General features: G+C 39.4%; 1 protein-coding gene across 2 annotated transcripts; it reads left to right on the forward strand.

Annotated features, from left to right (window-relative positions):
* The first annotated feature begins 184 nt into the window (after window positions 1–184).
* On the forward strand, window positions 185–25,210 carry CASP8AP2 (caspase 8 associated protein 2). Of its 2 annotated transcripts, XR_012775212.1 has the most exons (11): window positions 185–731; window positions 2,507–2,582; window positions 3,655–3,735; window positions 5,582–5,682; window positions 6,891–6,965; window positions 8,197–8,312; window positions 10,810–13,340; window positions 15,890–18,857; window positions 20,701–20,800; window positions 22,153–22,330; window positions 23,944–25,210. XR_012775212.1 is itself a non-coding variant. In XM_075498375.1 (10 exons), the coding sequence occupies exons 2-10, from the start codon at window positions 2,534–2,536 to the stop codon at window positions 22,207–22,209; spliced, it is 6,078 nt and encodes a 2,025-aa protein (XP_075354490.1). In that variant the 5' UTR covers window positions 185–731; window positions 2,507–2,533; the 3' UTR covers window positions 22,210–25,210. The 2 variants fall into 2 exon arrangements, 1 of the variants encoding a protein (XP_075354490.1); XM_075498375.1 differs by having other exon boundaries at window positions 22,153–25,210.
* The last annotated feature ends 917 nt before the right edge of the window (window positions 25,211–26,127 follow it).

The following is a 26,127-nucleotide window of genomic DNA, read 5'->3' on the forward strand; positions in this document are numbered from 1 at the left end:
GGCGTCACCCGTCCGCGACGTCGCAGGCAAAGGGAAGCGCGGCCCGCCCCCGCCTCTCACGTGACGGCGCCCGTGCTAAACTACAGCTCCCAGCGTGCACCGCGCGGAGCGGCGCACGGCCGCCGTGCCAGCGGCGCCTAACTGCATGCCGGGAGGTGTAGTCTCTCAGGAGCCGCCCCCTCCGCCGGGGATGGCTCCGCTCGGGAGCGGTGCCGATCTCTCCCACTTTCTCACGGCGCTGGAAGCTGGCGTGTGCAGGGCTTCCCTTGCTGCGTCCTCGTCCTGCCCTCCTCCCCACTTCCCACGGAGTTAACTGCCACTACTGCTGCGGGACTTGCCTATAGTGGGCCTGGTCAGGGGCCACAGGCCACGGTGCTTGCCCCGAAGCCTTTCAAATCTAGGCCACGGTGTCGGTCAGAGTCCTGGCCGAGGGCGAGCGCGGGCGGTGACTAACCCAAACAGGTGCTTCAGGCTCAGGAGGAAGGAGGCCGGCATTACGTTAGCATTTCCACGTCACCCTCCCCAACTCCCCTCGCCGGCCGCAGCCGGCTCACGAAGCCCGAGTGCGGATCTAACGCACGAACGATGCTTCTAGAGGGCTTTGGCAGCGGGCTCGCCGAGAGCAGGAGCCGGACTTAAACCTCGGGCTTCCCGGGACAGCCGTCGGAGCTGCCTAACGACCACCCCACCGCAGCAGCGGGGCACGGCCCTCCGCGCCCAACTCGCAGCAGGTGAGCAAGCCTGTCACTCCTGCCGCTGTGCCCTTCGCCACAGCCCCGGCAGCCTCCTGCGGCCGCTCCTCTCCCCTTTCCACCCGCCGCAGCCTTTACAGGAGGGCGGGTGGCCGCGGCACCAGGCTGCGTGACCAGCGCGGTCGCCTCCGGGCCGGAGCCCCTCTGCCCGCGAGGCAGGCGAAGGCGGGAGGAGCCCCGCTCGTCCCGCCCAGAGCTGCGGGGGCAGCGCGGCTTCCCGCGCTCGGGGCCGAGCGGAGGGCGGGGGCCGAGCAGAGGCGGCCGGGCGGCCGAGGCTGAAGCAGGGGCCGGGCCGGGCCGGGGGTGCGCGGCCGGGAAGGGGCGGGGCGGCGGGGCGGGGCGACGGCGGGGGGCGGGGCGCGGCCGCCTCGCGCTCCTCGCTTTGGCGCCAACTGCTTCGGGCCGGGGGGCGGGCTTTGCCGACGTCGCGGCCGGGGACGTGCCGTGCGTCTGCGGCCGTTGGCTGCCGCGACCGGGAGCCCCGCCCACTCGGCGCCCGGCCTGCGGGACCAGTGGCGGCGGCGGCGACCTGCGGGGTGTCGCGGGCCCGGGGCGGCGGGCCGCGGCGCGGCGGTTAACCGGTGGGTGAGGGCCGCGGGCCGTGTCGGCCTGCCGAGCGGGGCCTTCCTTCTCCCTTCCCTTCCGTCCCTTCCCCTTCTCCGCCGGCCCGGCGGGGGGCTCGGCGCCGCCTCGCCCCGCGCGGGTGCCGCGCCCCTCCCTCACCACCCCTGCACGGATCCCGCTGCCCGGTTCCGCCCGGCCCGGCCTTGCCCACCGCGGGCTCTCCCGGCGCCCTGCCGGCCCCTCCCCCCGGGTGCAGCCTGCCCGCCCTGGTCCGCTGGCGGTTGCGGGGCGCGGGGTGCCACCCGTGCGGCGGCAGCTGGGGTGCCGCTCCCGGGCCGCGAAGGGCGGCTCTCCCGCCCTGACCCCGAGAGGTCCTGGGCGCTTCCGCCGTGACAGGAATTGGGGCGGGCGGGAGCCCCCTCCCGCCCGTGCAGAGAGGGTGAGGCCTGGGGAGTGGGTAAGGGCCGCTGCCTCTGAACTGGCAGGCTGCTGCTCGGCACTAGTCGGTGCCTCTGCTTGCCCCGGCACCCGAGCTTTTTTCTGTGCTCTTTTCCATGCGGTGGGTGACTTGGTGTTGCAGGCTGCTGCTCTCGCTTCAGAGGTGCTTGTGTATCGGTGCCACAAGCGTGTGTGCTTGTAAAGTCATTCTGCAATAGCTGTTGTGGCAGATACTGTACATCCTGTGGCCCAGCATCATCCTGTGGCCGAGCCTTGCCAGGCAAAATGTTTCTTGCCTGCTGCTGCTCGTTGTTGGTTTGGCTGGTGGTGTCAGATAGGGGAAACTTGCTCTTAAATGGTCAACAGAAAAGAAATCAGAATTACCAAATCAGATTATTTTAACTGGTTAAGATATACATTCAGATAACCTGTTCACAGAACGTGGTACTCATTTTCATACCAAAATTTCTTTCTAGGATCTTTATTTGATACACGTGAATAAAAGATAAAGCTGAAGATCTTCTTCAGAATGCTTATTTACAGGACAGATAATTTCTTACTTTTCTTGATAGAGCTCTACATTTGTTATCTTGATGTAAGGGTTTTCTCATTCTAGTGTTGGATTTTGTTGAAGAGCAAGGGCCACAGGTAGCTCAGGTGTAACTGGCTTATTTCAAGATACTTCTGGTTTGTGATGTTGTTCTGAAATTGTCAATTAATCTGTTGTCTTTCCTCTGATATTTTGCTCGTAGATGGGGAAGCCATAGGGAGTTTGTATCATGGCAACAGATGAGAATGGACTGGGACTGTTTGATATCCGCTATGGTGGTAAGATGTGTTAGATTACTTTCTGTTTTGCAGTGAAATAACACAAGCAGTCTTATGAAAATAAACAGGTCCAAAAATAATGTAGAAAACCAAATGGAAACAATTTAAGTTGGGACAAATACTGATGTGCTTCAACTGTAATTAAATGGCTGTGGCACAGTATCAGTGTAAGCCATATCGCATTAGTACGTTTGGATTTTAAACCATAACTATGTACTTTGGATTTCTGATATGTTTTGAGGGAATGCCTGGAACTGGCCTCTCCCCTGTGTTTTACGGTGTATAATTTAACCTTCACTGTATCTTAATGAAGCACGTATTTCGATGTGTTAGGAGGTTTGTTCCTTTGTTTGCTATTTGTAAGAGCAAATGTGCTATCATCTGGTGTAGTACCAGCAATCAAGGTACTCTAACATTATTTCCAGCTCCACAGTTGATTGATCTGGCTTATTATTTGTGAGATTCCCAGCCTCAGAAGGACTGTGGATATTGATATTTTTCTTTATAGTAATAATATTTGTTGCAGAACCAGAGAGATTCACATAGAGGAGATGAGAGTGATAAGACGCATTGGAAAAAGACATGAAGAGAGACTGAGGAGATTTAGATTTAAAAACTTTTACAGAACCAGTTAGTATGTGAATAGATGGCAATACTAAAGCAAATTCTTTGAATTATGATACAGACTGTTACAATACTTTCTGTTTAGCCAGAAATGTTTCTTTCAGCAATGCTGGTTTTATCATACCAATTTTTAAATTTTTGTTTCTGAGTTGTATAACTTTTGTATTCAATGTATTCTAGAAGACAGTTTCAAATTCAGATCAAGTTGACTTAGTTTATAATTTTAAATATTATTTGCACTTAAAGCCATATCCTTTGCTTCCTCCACAGTTCTTGTAATATTTAGGAATTGATCTTACAAGATTGTCTTTGCTCTCTGGTAACTAAAGATCTTTTCTCCACAGAAAAGATCCATCTTATTTTATGGGAAAGTTAGAGGTTAGAGTTTACTAAATGTTTACTTTGGCCTTTTTTCGTTTTGGTTTTTTTTTTTTTTTTTTGGCTTTAGCTGAAGCTTCCCCCTTCAAGGAAGGTGATGAGAGCTCCGTGGATATTTACGATGGCTTGGACAACGGTTTGCCAGTTCCTGGTAGGTTGATTGTATCTTGCTGCTTGGTTTGCAGCATTATAGCGTCTCTGTGCTTCTTAGGCTGGTTTCGAGTAAAACAACAGTTAGCTTTAAGTTTACATTTAGCTGGTGTAACATATGCTTCAGTGAGCTACTTCAAGACATATATGTTACACTGTATAAATACAGCAGAGAATTCTTGAATCTATTACCTGGATGATTATAAGATAGTTTTCATGTGATACTGGCTATTTTAAGAGACTTGGGCATATAAAGGGGTGCAGAGAAACCTCAGCTATTCTCTCTATACCTTGATATAGGACATTTTACCTTGGAAAAAGCGCCTTTCTTTTGTGGTTTTTAAATAGCTTCAGGACCAGAACCAACAGTCACTAATCACTAAATCCCCAGTGAGAGTTCCAAAACATACTTTTTGTGTGATACAGTACATTCAGTAGGTCCTTTTAACCTTTTGTTACTTTCTCAATAATTTCACATGCTAATGTAAATTAGTTTCATCTTTTAACTTCTTTGAAGGTAAGAAAGAAATGGACCCAGCACATGTTCTTTTTTTAGGAGTCTTAGTGTACCGTTCAATGAAATGCTGTTTCTAGTATTTAAACAAGTGTTTCTTTACTGACCTTACTACTGTGAGGCCATTGAATTTTTATGGAAGGGCTATACTATATACTACAGACATAAAGCATCTATACACCTGATTCTCGCTTTCCATTTTGTATTTGTTACAGCATATAAGAGTATTCTCTAAGTCTGTATTTCATATACTGAGATGCATTGTTTAGTAACTGTAAAAGATTCAAGGAGGAATAATTTAATGCAAAGCAAACATTTTATATAGTGTAGTTCTGAGGGATTTTTTTTTTTTAATTTAAAAAGAGGATTGGTGAGATTTTTGCTATATGCAGATACGATGTTATTTGCATGTCATCTTGCATTGTGTTAATAATACTCTTTCCATTATGGTATTGTCCAAAGGATTGAAACACAGCTTTGGTAGCTAACAATTTATTTGTCTGCAAATTAATCTGTATTTCAGAGGTTTCATAAGTCGGGTCCTGTCAGTAACGTGTATTTGGTGAACAGAGCACACAGGTTGATTTGAGAAAAGAGCACCGTTACCTAAATAATTGGGGTGTTTGGGTGTTGGGTTTGGGTTTTTTTAATCCCATTTCTTGGAACTAAAGCAAGGGAGTTTACATTTGTGAGGGAATATAAAGCAGCAAAGAACATTTATTCAACACAAGCAGCATGATATTCAACCCCATACCAACTCTACAGTAGCTCCATTCCTCCTCCCATTTCATTCTGATTGACTGATCTGTGTTTGTGAATGTGTAGGTCACTGGCATCTGAGTATCCTTTTTCTCAATAATTTTTTTTCAACTGAAATGTTTCCAAGGTGAAGTCTGGCCAAAAGCCGGATGAATTGTAGGTTGCACATATTCTAGCTTTCTGCTATCTATTGGCTCTGGAATTGCAGAACCTCAGATCATTGCTAAGATGTAGCCCTTCTTGCTTTCTAAATTAGGTAGATTTACTGTGAGTTAGCTTTCCTTTAACTTAAACCAACTTATTAGACAGTCATAAAATGCACCCATCTTTGTTGTTAGGTGTCCTGTATATCTCTTAATTTTTCTAACACAATGTTTTCAGTTGAACTTTAATTTTCATCCTTACCTTTTATGTCGATGTAAATTGTATCAAGTATTTCCGGTAAAACTAACATAAATGTTGAAATTCAGGATAGGAATTTCTCCAGATGAGGTCATGTGTTTTCCTCAGTGACACAATGCAACCTGGCTAGAAAAATACCTTTTTCTTTATGTAACTGATTTTCTTTCTACAGACAATTCTGCTCCAAATTCTACACCAGCTGGAAACAGCTTGAATTTATTTGATGAAATATTAATTGAAGAAGGGACTGCAAAGGAAGCATCCTACAATGAGGTGTGTATTAATGTGAGAAAAATAATTGTGGTGTTTTGGAGGTTTTTTGTTCCAAATTTTCTTGTGTAAAGTGAAAAAGATGTCAGTATGCCTACATTATTGGAAAAACACTTATTAAAAAGTACTGAAAAAACCTGTTTTTAAATAAGTAAAAACAAGAGTGTGCTAATAAACTGTTATGTCAACAAGTTTATCAGAATAAGTGAATCTTTCACTGTGACATGGTCTGTTCTCATTTAATGTCCTTTGTGTGCAGTTCAGGTATGAGCTACATTATGGGAAAATGCGCCATAATTTCCTTCTAGTTAAATAGCTGTTCAGACAACTGATACAAAGCTAGTCTTGACATTTCTCCCAACAAATTTTACCAGACTAAAGCAGGTAGGTCATGGATTAATCTTATGTGTCATTAAATTTTGTCCTTGAGACTGAAGACAACCATGCAGCAGAAAACGGCTTCTAGCAAATCAGAACACTTACGCATGTCGCATCAGCTATCCTCGTCCATAAGGCGCATCTTAACTAACTTGAGCTTTGGAGTAAAAGGGACAGACATCCACAGATATAATGCACTATAGCAGAAGCAGGAGCAAAACCTCCAGGAGTCTACTAAGTGATGAAAATGTCACTTTGAAAGTTTGAAAGCGGTGGACTGTCAAGCGTGACAATAGCGCAGTTGTCCATTCTTCTGTGAAAGTTTTGTCATCATCTACTTGTAAAGAAGGGCTCGTGCCAAATGTATTTTATTTAATTTTGTGATGTCAACAGGAGCATGTCCTTTGCAGTCTATTTTTGTGGTCCAGGTTTGTTTGTAGTAACTTTTTGTTGTGTTTTTCGTTATCTGTTTTGTATTATATAAAATCTGACAAACAAGTCCTATCTGTAGGGCTCTGAGTACTCATGCTCCTCAATAATTGTGTCTTTAATTTCACAATAATATGGCTTCCTGTTGCTCTCTAGCCTATTATGGTTGGGCAAGCACACATAGATTTCCTCTTATCTGAGTGTTTGTGATGTTTTAGAGACTTGTACACCTGTTGGAGCATATTGAAGCTTTTTGTTTTAATATGGCTTTAATATGTTTCTTTTGGAAAAAAACAGAGCTTTGTCATATAAATTACTGTGTTAATTAACTATAAATCTAGAGGAGTAACTTTTCTGTGTAATTAAGTCCACTTCTGTGCTGTGAATTCTTCTCTCTTTGACAGTTGCAGGCAGAATATGGAAAATGTCAGCAGCAAATTAAAGAGTTGATGAAGAAATTTAAGGAAATACAGGCACAGGTACTGTAGTTCAAAGGGCATCATTGTCAAAATTTATGTAAAGCAAACTGAATATTGCTTTGAGTGAGAGTTAATTTTATATACTTTCCAGAATTAATCCATTGTGTGGATGGTTTGTAAAGCACCTCTGTAGGTCTTAGGAGCTTGTTCTGCCTAGGATAGTTGCTAGGATAGCCTACTGACAAAATCAGTAGGTAAATTCACTTGTTTCACGATGTTGCGTGCAGTAAGACTTTAGTTGCTTAAAAGTATCTTCTATCTCCTTAATTAGAAAATAAGCATGTCAAATGAATAGTTATCAGAAAGGTATCCGATTCTCTTTTTTTTTAAAAAATAGGTCTTTAATGCACTAGGGAGAGGGTTGCAAAAGTACCTGAGCTGTCATTAGAACTGGAAGAGGATGTCTGCGTTGCTTTGAGCATAGTGCCATTTTGATAAGGCTGAACTGCTTTTCAACTTGAGCTAGTATCCCTGTGCTGTGCCATTCTATATAGTTAGATTATCTTGGGCAATTCTGCAACACGCTCGACTGTGTATTACAGATAAGTCCCAAAGGTTCTATGCTTTGAAATGGTCACCAGCTTCTGCCCTGTGACACTTCTATATTGTTTTCTGTAAAACTTGTCTACCTTTCTGAGCAGGCTTTGCTGAGGACAATTATTAAAGAAGGGGCTATCTCTAGGATTGACAGATAGGGTTCTAGAACATCATATCTAGAAATGTTAGAAAGATAGAGCACCCAAAGTTTTGATACCTTGAAAGAAACACAATTTCCCTCTTTCTCTGAAAGTGCTTAAAAGCTACATCTCTCATTTGACATAGTGACCAGGAAAGCAATAAATTGAGTAAAAGAATGAAGCAAAGGGGCAGATTATGATTTTTTTAGCTCTATGGTGACTGGATTTATGGCATATTTCAGTTTTAATAAATTGTATGCTTAAAACATCTTAAATGATTACCAGGAACACAAACAGGAGCATAAACGTGAGTGATGTTTTTTAAAAAAAAAAAAAAAAGGAAAAAAAGAGCTCCTCTGGATCTCAATAATTCTGACTTCTTCTCCAAAACAGTTTCTGTATGTTCTACTGTCAGTTTGCACATTATGGGACTTTTTTTTAATGGTTGTCTTGCACTGTTTTTCATTACATGTTTGGATACCCAAGCTAATTCTCTTTTTTTTTTCTCTCTCCCCCCTCTCTCTCGCTCTCTTTTTTGTACATATTTAAAATAGAATGTCATTCTACAGAATGAAAACCAAGCTCTCAAAAAGAATATTTCAGCACTTATCAAAACAGCAAGAGTGGAAATTAACCGTAAGGATGAAGAGATCAGTAATCTCCATCAAAGGTACAACTAGGCAGTGGAACTGAAAACATGCTTTTTGTCTGATGATGCTTATACACTTGTAAGAAACTTTTGTGTGTATTTTAAGTAAAACTAATGAAGCAAATCATTACTTAATAAATAATTGCTTGTGTGGTTTAGTAATGGTACCATCAGAGGAAATATGTATGTATCTTCTTTGCTTGATGAGGTCTTTGGTTTCTAATTAAGAAAACAAGGAGGAATCCGAAGGGTGACCATTTGCCTGAATTCTTGGTTTGTTTAATCACCCATTCCAGGTGGGTTATCTAACCATCTTGCATGTTTCAAAGCAGATATTATCTTACACAGTTCAGCTTCAGAACTAGTCTATTTTATGGTTTCAGACATAAATTCCAAACAACAAATGAAAATAAAGAGACTATATGTTTTCATAGCAAGATATAAAAGCCCTGTCTCCATCAGTGGGTGATAGCAGCTAGAGAAGTCTTTGTAATTTCTGTGTACTACTAATCTTACTGCAAGGAGTTGAAAATATTAAAGTATGGATTGGAGAGTAACTGAGTTTAAGGTTTCTGAAGTGCTTGAGACCAGAGCAGGGGTCCAAGATTCAGGACCCCTAGCTTATCACAAGGTCACCTGCTTGTCACTTGTGTGACATCAGCCACATCATTGGTTTGTTTGTGTTTCAGTTTGACCATTTGATATTTTCTTGCACCAAAAGGTGTCATAAAGATGAATGTTCATTTGATGTTACTGTGCTAGAGGCTATATGCATATTAACGAAGTAATTTTTTTTCTAAATACTGAAAATTGCCACGTATGATCTGATAGAGGTCAAGAGGTTTTAACATGTGTAACTCTTTCAGTTGATTGTCTTTGACATGATAGCTGTCATTTTCACACCTTTGAATGTAGTATTCTGGATTTTAAATTAAATAGTTCGAAAAATGTTTTCCTGTTTTGAATACTCACCCTCATTAAAGAGTTTGGAAACTCCGTTGCAATATCTTCTGATGGTAGTTAAAATTTATGAACAAGGTATTTGATCTAGATATTTTGGAGACATCCATCATGGAAGATTGTGGGGAAAGTGGTACTTTGAGGTCTTCGAAGCATGCCTTGTCTGCTGCATGGTCTATAATAAATTAGCTCATCTTAAGCAATCTACGTATCTGTAAAGACTACTTCAAAGTTGTTATCTTTGAGGGATTGTTAGTGCTTATCTCAAAAAAAAAAAAATCAAAACAAACTAAAAAAACCAAAAACCCTACTTGGATACAACTACATTCATCACACACATATACAGATTTAATAGCCAGCCTAAAGCACAGGAAAGGGTTTTGGGTTACAACAGCTGTAGCATTGTTTTAGTTCAACGTTCAGTTCACATCACAATGTCTCATTTTTGGAGTACAGCCAGTTGTATAAGCTGATCGTTACATATTTAAATTTACTGTATTGGCCCATAGGAAGTGTTCAGTTTTATAAAGTAAAACCAACCCTATTTTGTATCGGAGGTAAATACAGAATTATTTTACACTTGAACTGATTCCTTATAACTGGACACTGAATCAGCATAGAATTTCAGGCCAAAACCGCATGTCTGTGTGTAGCAGCCCCTTTGTCCTTGACTCTCTAAAAAGGAGCCATAGATTTGGTGTTTGCTGTCATTTGTTGGTATGACTTTTACTTCTGTTTACTTCTGCATCAGTTAGACACAATCATTCTTTTGACATAGTGGAGAATATTTAAGAAGGTTGCCATTGCCTTTAACCATGTGATTTTAATGAAATGTTTGGTTGAATATGGCAGAAAAGTGTCTGTCTGGGTTTTTTTGTTGTTGGTTTTTTTTCTGGTGAGGTAACTTTGAGTTCTATTAGTAATGACTGAGAGTTCAGGCCATGCAGGCTACATGTGCACTTTTAAATTTAATTTTTTTTCTTTTTATTATGATGACCTTGCAGCAGTAGTATGTGGCCTTGATGAGGCTTGATTATTGTAATTTACTACTTGTTTTCTGTAGCTTGCAGCAAGTTCCAAACATGGTAGCTTGTTTGCTTATTGGGTAGAGTAAGCACAGTCACATTATACCTATTCTTTTGGTTACCAGTTTACCAAATCCTGAACTATTGAATTGCTCTTTTTATTTTTTTAATCACTAATGCTGTAAAGAACACCTTTTTTTTTTCCTAGGGGAAGGCTCTCTTTATTGCTGGACAATGAAATACTAATTTGAATTACTGAAATTGTTAATTAGACCCAGTACAGTATTTTTCCACAGATCTTGCTTTTTCTTTAGATGAATTTCATTTGGAAAATACCTATACAAATTATATTCTTTTAATGTGTGCTAATGGAAATTATTTAACTTCTATTTTTATCCCACATTTTTCTCAACTTGAAGCTGAAAGAAAGTGTGAAAAATTTTTAGAGAGATATGGTTTCATTGCAATTCGGCTTTAATTATGTTTAAATAAATTTCAGAACTAACATGACTTTTTTTTCTTTTTATAAACAGGCTATCAGAATTTCCCAATCATCGAAGTAGCTTCACCAGAACATACCTTCCAGGATCAACTAATGGAAGGTGCTCTGAGATGTGTAAAACAAAAGATTCCAAATTCAGACCTTCTGATTTAAGTGACAGTATAAAGACAGAGCACAGAATGAAAAATGACTGTTCAAAAGATACATACCACAGTTACTCATCTCATAATACGGACAACGGGAAGTCTAGCTCTGAAAAGAGAAACACTCCGTATTTACTGAGATACCCTCCTGAAGAGCTCTGCAACGATGGTACTCATACATGTCTACCGAACTATGACCATAGTTCCAACAAGGATAACAGAAAGGAAAGAAAAGAAATGAAAAGCAATGAACAGTATAGTAGGGGAAATGTCAACAAATACAAGAGAGAAGTACATCAGAGCACCGGAAACAATGGTAACTCTAACAGTGGTGATAGTGAAGAGGGTAATTCAGATCCTCAGCAAAAGCTGAAAACCCTTTCAGAGAAGGCTAGTAAAAATGAGTTGCAACAAAAAAGTCAGAGCATAAAACTCAAATGCAGTCCAAATGTAGAAAGAAGAGTAGAAAGGGGTGTTTCTTCCTGGGAGAAACAAACTACCAGTAAAAACAGATTTCAAACAAGAGGTGAATTGTATGCTGATGAGAGATCACAAAATTTATTAAAAAAAGACATTAAAACACATGATAAAGATGAAAAAAACACTGGCCAAAAAAATAAACCAAATGAAAAGCTACAAGAGCAACCAAGGAGGTCTGGTAGAGGAAGTAGTCCACACTCAAAGAATGAACATTCAAAGAGTCTTCATGAATCACGTAAATGTCGCATGGAAGACTCTAGAAAAGGAAGAGACATTGACTGCAAAAGAGACAGGGGAACAAATGATTATACTTCTCGAGAAGGAAGGACTTCACCTTCTAATTCCAACAGCAGAGAGCATAAATACGCGCGCTTGAAGGAAAATAGTAGTAGATATGAATGGGAAACAGCACATTCCAAATCAGAAAGACACAGAACTGAAGAAAAAAGGAAAAGAGAAAGAGAGATTCAGGATGAAAGTAGACATTTTAGAAATGAAAGAAAAGTTGCAAAAGAGAGTTCTCACCAATCTGGAAAAGAATCCAAGAAAGGTACAGATGTTACAAAAAGTGAGAGAAACAAGTCCTATAAGCTAGAAGAAACATACAGAGTAGCAGATGGCTTAAAAGACCATAAAATCCCCAAAACTAAAGATGATCACACTGGGATAAAAAGCAAAGACTTTAAACTTAGCTTTATGGAAAAGCTAAATTTAACTCTTTCTCCTGCTAAGAAACAATGTGTCTCTCCACCAGATGGACTTAAAACACCTTCCCAAAAGGCCAGTGATGAGGGAAGTACAGAGCTCACGCTGCAGGCAGAACTGTTAGATTCTGCCCACCCTGTTACCTGTGGTCCCGCAGAGCAAGCTAATTCACAAGTTCTGGACAGTGCAGCTCAAAGCGATGTGGAACCAGCACTGCCTATTTCTGTCAATTCTGAAAATGAAGCCTTGAAAGTAGCAGCAGCAGATCCAGCACAGTCTGAAGCATTGCCAGCAGTGGCAACTGATGAACTGAGCTCAGAAACCTTAGCAGAAGCAGAAGTGGGTCAGGTACAACCCCAGGCCTTGCCAGGAGCAGCAGAGGTACTGGTTCCTGATGAGATGCAGGCTGAAACGTTGTCTGCGGCAGCAGAGGCTTGTGATTTGGTTGAATCGGAAGCCGCAGCAACAGCAGCAGCAGTGACGGATCTGAATCACCCTGAACCTTTGCCCCTGGAGGTGGCAGGGAGTGTGGCAGAGTGTGAAAACTTGCCTGTGACAGTGGGTGTGATGCAGGATGATAACATACCAGCAGCAGAAGTGGCACAATCTGAACCTGCCAGTGAAAGTATGGGAGCCGTTCCAGAGTCAGCAGCAGAGAAGAAAGAGGAAGATAAAATACAGCTAGCTGCTGACATAGAAAGCTCAGCAGACCGACCTGGTTCTCAAAACCTTGTCTTAGATGACTCGGAAGCCAAAAGTTCTGGTGACCTGGAGTCCTGTGATGTCACAGTTGATATTAGCAAAAGAAAACCAGACTCTTTAATGGAAGTAGTGAAGGATGATGATCACTTGACTGCCAAAAATGTTGAGTGTCCCATTGAGGAAAATGGTATCTGCGAAATTAATATGAGTACATCTCAGTCACCTGACAGAACTATGTTAACTGATAAGGATGAACCATTAGTTGACCAGAATGCTTGTGATGTGGAGCCAGACCTAACTGAAATCAGTACTGCAGCATCTTCTCTTAGCGGTGAGATGTATCCTAGAACTAAAGAGAAAGAAACTAACCCAGTTCCTGTTGATGATGACAGCTCAATATTGAGCATTGATCTCAATAACTTGAGGTATATTCCAAAGGCAATCAGCCCACTGAACAGTCCAATGCGCCCTTTGGCTAAAGCACTTAAGATGGAAAGTCCCTGCAAAGCTCTTGTGAAGAGTTATAACAAAGGTATTTGTATATGTGTATTCTAATTTCTTTTCTACATAAAGGCTTAGAAGGTCCATTCGTGGAAAGCAGAAATGATTTTAACTGCTTTCTCAAAAATATAAATTGTTTCTTCTTTAGCTATGTAAGTCATAGTGGTCCTTTTTGTTTATAGGGGAACTGTTTAAAGTGCAGTCAAGATTGTAGCCAATTGAACATTAGTTCTATAAAAATTGGAGTTTGTCACTACTGACAGATGAGTTGGTTGAAATGAGTTATGTACAAACTTCTAAAAAAATACATATAGATTTCTTAATTGTGGTTAGTTCTGAGTAGATCTCATTAGGTTTTTCTCAGCACTTGTAGAGGCAAAAGTTATTTAGGATCATATTCTTTCAGGTATTTATTTGTGAGAAAGCTGGAGAGAGTACCTGAGACTTAATTTCTAGGAATGTCATCTAAGAGAAGGCTGTGCTCTCCATCTGAATAAATTTCAGTGTGAATTTTTATATATATTTTGTAATTGTGAGTCAGTTGGTGGGGAAAAAGGTAGAACAAATACAACATTAGGGTTTACCATTAGTGAAGTAAGAGCTAACTCCTAAATAAGATATCAGGGAGATAAAATATGGTGACAGCACTCACAGGAAAATAGGTGACCCAAAGTTTAAATCTCTTGCTTGTGTGAATTTAACTTTTCCTGTAATATCTTGCTGCAACTAACAAAAAGTTTTCATGGAAGTTTAGTTTTCCTACTAGAAGAGGAATGGTAGAACAGCATTTAAATCCTTGTTCTTATGTTTTGGAGCATAATCCTTATGTCTTTTTTCAAATCTTAGTGTGGTTTACTCTGGAATTCTGTCTCTTGTGCTTGAGACGGCTACTTTCTTAAGTGCAAATTCCTTTAGCAGTTTATATTTCATTCCTACAGCAGTTTATATTATTTGAAATATCTGGGGAGACACGAGAGCTTTGGGATCAGAGTAGATGAACATCAAATAAAAGTATTTTTCTAATTTTGTAATGTTTCCCTGAGTTACTTATTAGAGAATCCATCCTGTGCAGAAATTGCTACTAAATTACAAAGCAGTGATTTTCAGCTCTGAAGGTAGATGCCTAGTTGTCTTTGTGATCTGACTAATGATATGCATGTCAAATGTTCTGCATCTGTTAAATTGATAGGAGGCTATGGTTTCTCTTTGCCTTGAAATTCAGTACTCACCTTTCTACTGTTCTGCAGAACAGGGGTACATATATTAATACTGTAATTTGACCACTTTCATTTTATACTTTGGTTTGTCGCAATATTGAAGTGATTAGTTTGAGAAGGTATTGATCCTTGTAAAACTGAAATGGAGGCAGTGATGGAATAGGTTTTCGCTCCTGCAGAATCTGTATAAAGTAAACATTTTCAAATGTTGCTTTTGAAGTATTAATCACAAGTTCATTTTTTATGGAGAGCAATTTAGATATGTTCTTTTATGACATAAAATGTTTGTTAGAGTCATTAAGCAGTCTAATCTATGTGCAAGTGAACATAAGACTGTTTTATTAACTAGAGTGCCCAGCAAGCCTAAAATTAACTGCAAATCTCCTTAATCAATACATATGCACTTCAGTGGAATTTTTGTACAATGGAAATGAGCTTGTCTTTTCATCTTTTGTAACGTACGGCTTTGTAGCTGACTGTAATTGCTTATTTTTCCTAACAAAATAGCATTTGGTTTGAATTTTAAAGAATGGTTAAATACATATTTAATGATATCTCAAAAATATAAAACATTTAATAAACTTATTTGTGAGGCAGAGTAAGGCATACTACATTTGGCAGAACTTTAGCCTTTCCTCTCGCATATGTCAGTACCTATACCTATCATTCAGGAACCTGAACTGGAGGGTTTCTCCAAAATTTCTGAGAAAAAAAGCTTTTTGTGCTGTGGTGCTTAGTTACAGTGCTGGTAATTTTAAATGCATCAAAAACTGAAATAGATAATCATGTTTACAGTGCCTAGTACTCTTTTTGTTTAGTAAGTTAGTTTATTGAAAGACTTGATGATTTAAGTAGAACCTTTTTAACAGCCCTGGAAAAGATAGTTGAATGCAAACATTAATAGGTCATTTGTACTGCTCATTTTGTTTTCGTTGTGAAACTGCTAAAAGAAAACCAAGTATTGTATGTAAATGTTAGTCCATAATGATGTAAAGTTAAAATTCAGCTTGTGCAGTGTTCAGAAAACTTGCTAAAGTGAATGGAAAGAAGGTCAAAACTGATGGAAATTGCTAGATTTTTCTGTTTTCAATGGATGTATTTGTGAGATAGATCACATGTTTTTGGTGAAATGTTGAGGTCTTATTTGCCCTTTGAAGCTCAGAAAAATCCCATTAAACTAGCAGCTGCTGAAGTAAACCTCCCAAACTTGTTCTAGCTCAAACTTCCTGAGTTGTCATTGGCAGTTTCAAACAAACAGTTCTGAATGGTCACTTTACAGAAGAGAATCTTCCAGGTTTTTCTGAAAATGTCTGTTTATAATTGCAATCTTTATGGTGATTAGGAAACTGTTTTGTTTTTATAGATTTAGTTCCTGAAAGTACAGTTGTCATCTGTCCCTCAAAGAATTTGTCAAAGGAGGTAAACAAAGAAAATCAAAAGCCAGTTAGCATGTCTGATGAACACTTAGAGATGGAGTCCCAGCTGAGTATCTCTTCAGATGAAATAGAAGAAGGAGAAATCATAAGTAGTGATGAAGATGAAGAAAAATCTAAACCAGAAAGAGGCTCTGAAAAGACAAAAAAGTCAAGACCAAAAGCTTCTCCTGAGACACGAAATTTGACCAGCAGTCCGCAGAATCAAAAGAGCAAAACTGTGTGTTGCAATGAAGATAATGCAAAATTTGTTTCTGTGAAAGTAAGTACAAAGAAGAACAGAGAGAGGCATAAAAGTCAGACTTTCAGATCTTCAAAGGATATGAAGAAAAATAAAACCGTGAGCATTGCTTGTCTTGAAAAAATAGTTCATGTTATTGTTGAACCTTCAAATGTACAAGAAATCATGCAGATGCTAAGAGCTATACGAAAGCAGATGAGGAAAAATTATATGAAGTTCAAGGTACACTTCCCAGTTCAGCATTTTCACAGAATTGTAGAATCTGGTATTATAAATTTTACATCATTAATAAAATACTTGAACTTTTCCAAGATGTCTACATTAGGTGAGACATTAAAATTGAATATCTGTGATATTATAGAGTCCAAACTTAAGCAAGTTAAAAAGAATGCAATAGTCGACCGTCTTTTTGAACAACAGGTATCAGATATGAAAAAGCAGTTATGGAAATTTGTAGATGAACAGCTTGATTACTTATTTGAAAAGATAAGGAGAATTATAATAAAACTATGTGATGTGGTAAATGTGGGCAATGAGAGTGAGGAAGGGAAGTTTGAAAGAGCAGGAAAGCAAAAACACAGAATCAGTCATAAAAATGATGTGCAAAGATCTAGAAAAAAGTCCCTGAAAGCCAGATCTCAAAAGCCTGAAGAATATATCCTTTCGAAGCAAATTGTGGATTATCAACGACCTAAGTGTCACCATGAGAAAAATAAAACAGATGCACCAAAAACTGCCTTTACGAAATGTCTTAACTCCATTGATAACACAAGGAATTCCCAAAGCAAAGTGCACCTCTCTAAAGAGAATAACATGCAAGGCACTCTCACTCCATTGAAGGGTGTAAAATATGAAAAGGAAGGATTCCAGCTATCCAGAGATGCTAACAAGTCTGATCTTAGTTATGAGCTTCTCACAGAACAACAAGCGTCCAGTCTTACGTTTAATCTTGTAAGCGATGCTCAAATGGGTGAAATTTTCAAAAGCTTATTGCAAGGTTCTGATCTCTTGGAAAAAAATGGTGGCAGTATTGACAGACATGAGTGGGAATTCAGGACACCGGAAAAACAGTTTTTAGACAGTCATAAATGCAGAGGTAATACGGCTGGACTGGTGCAAGAGATTGCTCCAAAGGAGGCTTGTGTGGAATCTCGACCAGTAGAGGATATTAACTGGCCTATTGTTTCACCTGTAAGAGCTCCCTCTTTAACATCTAGACTTCAGATGTCTGTTGATCCAGATGTACTAGATGAAAGCTGTATGTTTGAGGTTCCTACAAATACAGCTTCATGCAAAGAAGATGAATGCAGTTTACAAAAGAATAAATCATTTGTTTCTTCTATCCTCCTTGAAGATTTGGCCGTTTCCTTAACTATCCCATCACCTTTGAAATCAGATGCTCACCTCAGCTTCCTAAAACCTGAGAACAATTCTAGCTCAACTCCTGAGGGTGTTCTCAGCGCACATTACAGCGAAGATGCACTTCTTGAAGAGGAGGATGCCACTGAACAAGACATTCATTTGGCTTTAGAATCTGATAACTCAAGCAGTAAATCAAGTTGTTCTTCATCATGGACAAGTCGGCCTGTTGCTCCTGGTTTTCAGTGTCGCCCGAGCCTACCAATGCAAGCAGTAATCATGGAGAAATCCAACGATCATTTTATTGTAAAGATCAGGCGTGCGGTGCCATCTACCTCACCAGCATCTGATCACATGGCTTCAGTGAAGGAAGCACGGGCATCCTCAACCAAGAATGAAAAAGAAGAAATGAGAAGTGCGGAAAAAGAAAAAGAAAGGGACAGTCAGAGTGCCACAGCAGCCACTGTGCAGGAAACTGTCAAACCAGATCTGGTTAAGATGGATCAGTTGCCTCATGTCAGCACTGGACAAGAACAAAATCCTGCCTTACCTCAGCCTCTAAAGGAGTCATGTAACAGTATTGGAAAGGAAGAAACTACTGGGTTGCTTGGACCCTGTAGAAACTCTTCAAACACAGAGAGCTATGACACTGAAAGCCCAAATGAAGGCTCTGAGCAATGTCAGACACACAAATTGAAAGTATCTGAAAAAGTAAATGAAATAGATGTTAGATCTCAAGCTTCTTTTCCCGCTGGATGCAGCGTAGAGTCATACATAGACTTAACAGATGATGTTGTTAGTGAAACTTCATGCCTTGCAGTGGAATCCACTGCAGATAACAGGACTCAGGAAACTTCTACAGCTAACTCAGAAAGCAGTGATAAAAAGGAAGAATTGGAAGAGTGTTCTGATGCATTTATAGACTTAACAGAAGAGCTTTCCAATGAGACTGTAGCAGGTGAATGTAATCTTGAAACAAAATCCACTTCAAATACTGATGTAGGGTGCCAGATAAGTATAGATGATAAAACTAGTAAAAAAAGAAAAAAGGAGGCTGTCAGAGAGAATTCCAACTCAAAAAGGCAACGAAAAGAAACTGAATCAGCAGGTGAAGGGGGCAATGCAAGTGATGTGAAACCTGAAGAGGTAAATTCAGCACCCAAACAATGTTCCAGTAAGAAGAATGAGTTGCAGCAGAACAAAGACTCTTCTCCTTTGGCTTCGTCTGCATCATCACCTAGTCTTTATGCCAAAAACATCATCAAAAAGAAGGGAGAAGTAGTAGTTTCCTGGACAAGGTAATTTCTTATTTGATCTGTTTTATTGTTTTTTTTTGGTTTTTGTTTTTTTTTTTTTTTAAAGTACATGATATACTGACAAGTGGGAAGAAAAGGATATTTAGCTGATGGCTGAAGTTACTTGGTAGCTCTACATCCTTCTGTAAACAGTGGAGTGGGAGCCTCTTTCTATCTGTGCAGGATGGCTTTACGAGATGGATGTCTTCTCTTAGAGTACTGCTGAAAGGTGCCAAAGTCTATATTAGCCTTTTTCTATAACAGTTGTCCAGGGTAAAACAAATTTAAGAGATGGACTGATTTCATGTAATCCTGTTAGCAGGATTGGAAGAGAACAATTTTTAGTCATTTCTTAGGTAGGTTAAATCAGATTTACCTTAAAGAAGGTGGCTTCCATACATCATAACTAATTCCATCGCTTACCCAGATCTCCCAAAACAAGAGTACTTTTTGCTTTTGTTTTTAAAACTTATATGCTAAGGTAACAAGACCTACTATATTGCACTGTGTAATTTTTGTTTCCCCTGCCGTTTCCTTTCCTGTCCAAAATTTCCAGCCAGGCTTGGTAGGGGATGGAAGTCTTTGATGTTACTACAAGGCCTGGAAGCATTGGTGACTGGGTAAAGGGGAGCAGCTAAAGATTTCCCCTACTGAGAGAAGGCATGACAGCAAACCTTCTTCTGTTTTGGGGTCTACGCTGCTCAATCTGCAGAAAAGTACTAGTCAACCGTTCAGCCCATACTTTCCAGTTAGTAGGATGTGAGTGACAAATGAGGTGCCTGTATGTGTTGAAGATACATGCAAAGTATTGTGGTGTATTCTTATCCTTCAGAGACTACAGTTAGTAGGTTTTGCTGTTCTTGCTACAACTTGATGCAATCAACACTTTATAAAGGGGCTCCTAAAATTTTCAGGACAGACTTTTCTGAACTATAGGTCAGATATAAAGTAAGTTTCTAGGTAGTATTTTAAAAGAAAATCAACTCCTTCGTGGAGGAAAGACTGCGAAAGCTAATACGATTTTTAACATGCAAACCAGTGAGACAGGAAGAGATTATTACAGTTTTCCTTATGAATATGACTAGGTTTTCTGTGTCACAGCCTTTGTGCATCTTTGAACTATGCCTAAAAAAAAAAAGTTTATTTAAATAACTAGTCACTACATTTTTCTTTGAAATGGAGGAAATTAAATATAATTTATTGGAATATGGCATGTTTCAACCAAAGATACATAGTAGCTACTGTGTAATGACTGTGTCTATATAAATTTTACATATACCTAAATTAATTAATGAGACAAACAGCAAATCGGTGATATGCTGAAGAATAGCGTATCCTGGTCCTTTATTCTCATGTGAACAGTAGATGTGCTCGAGTATGTTTGTTATATTGGGCCACGTACAGAAGTCAGACACCTCTCTGTTTAATCTTTGGACGTCGGTGGGCGTTAGGAGAAAGACGCTGCCTGGCCATGCAAACTGAGGCAAGTCTGCCTAGAACTACTGGCCCCTGGTGGATTCATGAGTTCTTTTCAATTCAAGTTTAAGTGTCTGCTTTAGAAGCTTAAAACTCTTTTTGATGACTTTGGTTTTGAGCTAACTCTATTGCAATAATCTTGCTCTTCCTAATAGGGTAGCATAATCTCCGCTAGCACTTGTTGTACTGACTCTGTTACTCTGTGCTGGTAGAGGGGACGATCCTCCATAAGTTCATTGCTGCTGTTTGAACTCATGTTCCGTAGTTTGGAAATACTCAGAATTTTATATATAACTGTATGTATTTTTGTGCTTGTGTGCATGTACACATATGTATGTATTAATATTTTAAAAATGCATTTTTGCTGTAGAAATGATGACCGAGAAATTCTACTGGAATGTCAGAGAAAAGGACCATCAAGCAAAACCTTTGTTTCCTTAGCCACTAGGCTGAACAAAAGCCCAAATCAGGTAGGTGTTACCATTCTTACATTTAATAACAACTATGTTGCTACATTTATGATTGCAGTTGGACAAAAACCTTTGGAGATTTTCTGCTAATTTGGAGTTGTTTTTTCCTCATGTCTTTTGTTGGGGAGTTCTTGAAAAAAGAACCTTAGATTCTCCCAGTTGTTACTTTTTAAAAATGTACATTATAGGGATATTATGGTCCAGGGATTCTTCAGTACCTATTTGATTGGTACCTTGAAACTGCTGTGTCCAATCATAAGCCAGGGACAACAGGAGTGTTGCTATTGTTGGATCAGCGCTTAGATAAGGAAAGGTAATTTGGAGAGGCCCAAAGCCTTTGCACACATTTAATAAATTAGAAAAGGATTAAAATTAGAGCTGGAAAAAAATACCAGGATTTTGCAGAAAGGACGTTTTTCGTGAGAATGTTTCCTTTTTTCTTTCACTTTTTAATTAAGAAACTTCAAAAGACACAGATGTCAAATTGATGTAGAACATTTCCAGACGTTTGCATACAACTTTGTACTTGTCTTGAATTGCTATCTTAATCTCTATCCTGCAAATCTAAAATGGGAGAAACACCCATTTGAGTAAGTTAGGAAATCCTATGTGCTCAGGATTTGGCTTTTAGGATGTTGTGTTTTATGGTTACAGTCTTTGTGGGGTTTAGAAGCTGTTGGGGTGGATAGTTGGATAAAACAGTGTTATCTGTGCATATATGCCACTCTTCCCAGTTAGCTATTTGGTGGATGGTAGATATGCTATAGAAATATGCATATAGCGATAAGAAAGACTAACTTACAATTGAATGAGGTCGCTATGTAAGCTGTAGCTGTGCTCAACAAAAAGATGTTTGACTCTCATCTATAGACCAGTTTTGTAAAATCCTTAGTAGGCAGGTTACTCCATGATAAGCCATAAATACCTGAAGCAACAGTTGTACAAGACGGTAGAAAATAATAATGTGCTTTTTGTGGAGTACAAAATAAGCTTTTGTCACATTTGAATCTTACTCACAGTTATACCTGTCAAAATTCAAGTCTAATTGACTTGAAGCCCTCATTTTTTTTCCTCCTTGTTGTAAGGAAACCTGTATTAAACCAGTAGTTGGCTCTAGCTCTCTGCGATTAACCTGGAGGCTATTTCAGATGTCAACAGTATAGGAAGACTTCCTACATCCAATTAACCTGTTAACAGTGCTCCTAAAATTCTATCCCTAAAATTTATTGGAAGTAAATAAAAAACAAAATACTGGTCTTTTTTTAAAAAACTTTATGCTGTCAGATCAGTCTGTCTTGGTAGGTATGGAAATCTGGGGCCTTAATGATGTGTCTTTTTTTGTCCTCCATTAGGTTTCAGAAAGATTCAAGCAGTTAATGAAGCTGTTCAAGAAATCCAAGTGCAAGTAAACTAACCACCAAGTTCCTTAATGGTTACAGGGTTTAGCTGTTACCGGTAACGATGGACTACAACCACTGCATTCATACGGTGGGATTAGTGGGAGGTATCCAAGTCAGAATACTAAGTTTGGTAAATCTGATGCACTGTTAATTACTTACTTCCCTGTCCATGTTTCCTCCAAAGTGCTTTATCAGAATAACACAGAGGGAACTACAAACAAACTGGCTAGGAAAGAACGCACACGTACAAATGGAGCAGTATCATTTAAAGGGGGTGACATCTCCTCTTGGTTAAATGCGTTCTGTAAGCAAAGACAAGGGCATGCAGTTAAGTGAAAATGGTGGCTCTTGCTTAACTTGTTGGAAGTACTGCATATGGTGACACTGAACTATGATTTTAAGATGCAAAACTGCTTTGGAATCCAGTTGGTAGATAATCCTGGAAAAAGACAGGTACATCATCTTGGTTACCTTGAAACATATTTTAATAAGTTAGGCCTTTTTTCTTTTAAAATAAGGTAGGGCAATGATAGCAGTAATTCCAAAAGCTGCTTATCTAGTAATTGGATTCTGATGGTAAGGAGTAGGTGGTTCTTGCTTCTTTGTCAGTTGCTCATAGTGGGTTTCAAGGCGAGAATCAGGCACTGAGCCTAGGGTTTGTCTTCAACTTTAAGCACATTATCTAAGCCATTTCTTAATGACTCCAGTGTTCAACAGAGATGAATGAATGTATCTTAGAGGCTGCCCATCTGTCGTCATTGACAATGGAGAAAAGCTAAGCCAATTGTCTAGTCTAGACCCCTAACTTTCTGATTTTTTAAGTTGAATAAAATGAATCCCAGCCTCTGTGAGAGAGTGAAGCCAGTCATTAATGCAGTGACCAGTTTTCTGGTTTCTTTTAAATTATGAAATGCCGTAATGAGTATTCATTTACAAAGAACTGTCTTGCAGTTTAAAATGTTTTGCAGTTCTGATGCTATTTAAAAAGACGTAGTATTGAATTTTGAATAGTTGGGGGTGGTTTTTTTTCCATGAAAAATGTATTGGAACTTTTTTCAACTTTTTTTTTTTTATTTTTTTTTTTCCTTTGGAAAAGGATAATATGTTTTTTGGCTCCAAATTACATCTGGGAAAGGTACTTAAGTAAGGTCTTCAACATAATAAATGCTCTGTTTTGTTAAAAAAAAAATTGACAAGTGATTATCTTTTTAAAATTAATTTAGAAACAGACCTTTACAGTTTTATAAAATGTGACTTTATACTTACTAACCAGGAGAAAAACTTTTCTGTAAAAAACAAGCAGTTTCAAAAGCTTGTCAACTTGGCATGTTTTGACAGCAATTGTATCTATCTTTACAAATTGTTTAGTACATCAGAAATTCATTATGTTCTATTTTAAAGAACTCTTATAACTGCTTCCAGTTTTACTAGTACATACTAAAAGTGTGTGTGTATATATGTATACACACACACATCTCCTGTATATTGCTGCTTTATCCCAAATTTCTAAGAAGTTGGTTTTGGGGGTTTTTTTTCTTCTCCCTAAGAAGCATTCGTGGAAGTTGCACAGGTTTTTGTATTATGAATCCATTGATGTTTGAGGTTTTATTCTTTATTGAGGATCGGAATTGCTGTAGTCTTTATTCAGTGAGAACATCTGCTGAGTTTAGTTAGACTTCATTTAGGAGCCCCACCTAAGTGCATTGCCTTTCAACTTGGATTAAATTGGCGGGTTTTTTTCAGAATCCAGTGACCACTTCTTCAGTTTCAGCATAATGTTTTTTTGTTGCCTCCCCAACTAATGGGATGGACTTCTCATTCTAATAAACCGTCACATAATTTGTCCATGATGTTGCCACTGACACCTTTGGAGTATTGTAAACGTGACCTGTGGAATGGATTATCATGCTGCCAAACAGGGGATCATCCTTGTTTTAGGCAGTGCTCTGGAAACTGTTACAAGGAGTGACTTGAGCAGGGGATGATGTCGGTTCTTGCAGTCTTCCATTTTACGTGCTTGCTTTTAAAACGTTTACTTTTGATGATCAAGTGTCATCTTCCGTGCTATGCCAGCAGCGCCTAGTGATTCCAGTGGGGGATTGGTGTGCCTACCCATGCTTGTTCTTAACAAACATTTGTGAAAATTGTTTACTTATTGGAGATTTAAATCTAACTGAGTCTGTTCTCAGACTAGTCAGTTTGCAGAGTAGCGTTCATGTTTGTGGAAAAATCAGACTCTACTAAGAGCATTCTTTTAACCATATCCTTAGAGATCAAAACGTGCACAGTACTGAAGGCACTGAGGGAAGTAGCTTCTCTCCACTTAAGTGCTTCCTCTCTGTCTCGAAAAAGCAGGCAGTATTTTATTACGAAGTTGTTTATTCCTTGTCTGCATTTATTTACTTTCTTACCTGTACAGGTGATGGGGGGGTGGGGGTTTGACTGTTTTGGTTCTGACTTGGATTCCTTTTTTGTAAATTATGAAACTTTTTTTAATGTTCTGCCTATTGTAAGTATGTGTACAGGTTCCTACATGGTCATGTAAAATATCTGATATGTGTATATATATAAATATATGTATAAAAATAGAGAGAGCTTTGTTTAGCCAAAGATGATTTTTTAAACTATATAAAACTCCAGGTTTATTTTGTATAAACTAAATAGTTTGCTTACTGTAAGAGTAATGCAAAAAATAAAACTGTAAAATTCACACACATATGTTCTTGTTGAACAAAGGTTGGCTTGGAGTGGTTTTGTACCATTGTTTGTAATTTATTTCTCCAACAAGAATTTTGATACATATATGCAAAATGTACTGTATGTAAATCTACAGTCTTATTTGTGAAACCTCAGGTAAATGAAAGCATTTTCTAGAACTGTTGGCTAATGGCTTGACAACTACAAATGCTGTGAAGCAGCATTAAAATTGACTTCTGTTAGTTTGTATAAATGAGTAGCTATGTTGATGTTCTGGCCAATAAACATGGAAATAATCAGCTGCTGCTCTGATGCAATTACTGCTCTGAATACATACTGCTTATCTCTTGATGGACATGACTGGATCAGAAATTGGACAATTTCACAAACTCCATAAAGCCTTTAAACCACAATTAGAACCTACAACTTTCCTCTTTTTTCTAGAAACATTGGTTAGTGTTGAGTGGAACGTTACAAAGGAGAAAGACCTTCTTGTATCCAAGGCTTTTCATTGGAAGAGTAGAGCTGGCAGCCCTTTGAGAGTCTTACTCCAATTTGCTATTGAGGAATAGGTCTGCTTCTATCTAACAGACATATTTTTACAGGATTCAGTTTAAAAACTCTTAATGGAAATTTTCCAAAGAGGAAATTCAGAGAGCAGTGTTTACGGAGATGTGCATAATAGAGAAATCCTAGAACATCGGGTATTGAATTTTGAAGGATTCTCTCTAAGGCATAGTCTGTTGCCAACTAACTGTCTACACATAATAGTTGACCAGACTGAAGGCGTTTCTCTCAGGTGCCAATCCAGCAACCCATAGCTATTTACAATAAGTCTTTCCTCTAATTGTCTTCACTCTATGTAAAGAGTGCTCCCAGAAGGGGCAAGTCCAGTACCCGTAATGTTTGTCTGTAGTAAAATGGAAAAATCTGCAAGTTCAAGTGAGGTGACTTTAATAAACCAAGGGGTTTCTAACCAGTCAGGTTATGCTCTACATGCAGTCATTTTGGCTAAAGGCAGGTAGAATTCTGCAGTCTCATCCAGCATTTCAGTATGCCTATACCTGAATTGCTTCAGCCACAGCCTGTTGTCTAGCTCACTGTTCCACATGCATTGGCTTCAGAGTTTTATGATGAGTTCGATGAGACGGCAGAAAGCAGTTACTCTTTGAAGTGGTTTTGACCCTGCAAACGCTAGCTGTTTTGAACGTCAGAATAGTAATAGATCAG

The sequence above is a fragment of the Mycteria americana genome, chromosome 3 (genome assembly GCF_035582795.1).
Source record: "Mycteria americana isolate JAX WOST 10 ecotype Jacksonville Zoo and Gardens chromosome 3, USCA_MyAme_1.0, whole genome shotgun sequence".
Classification (NCBI taxonomy): domain Eukaryota; kingdom Metazoa; phylum Chordata; class Aves; order Ciconiiformes; family Ciconiidae; genus Mycteria; species Mycteria americana.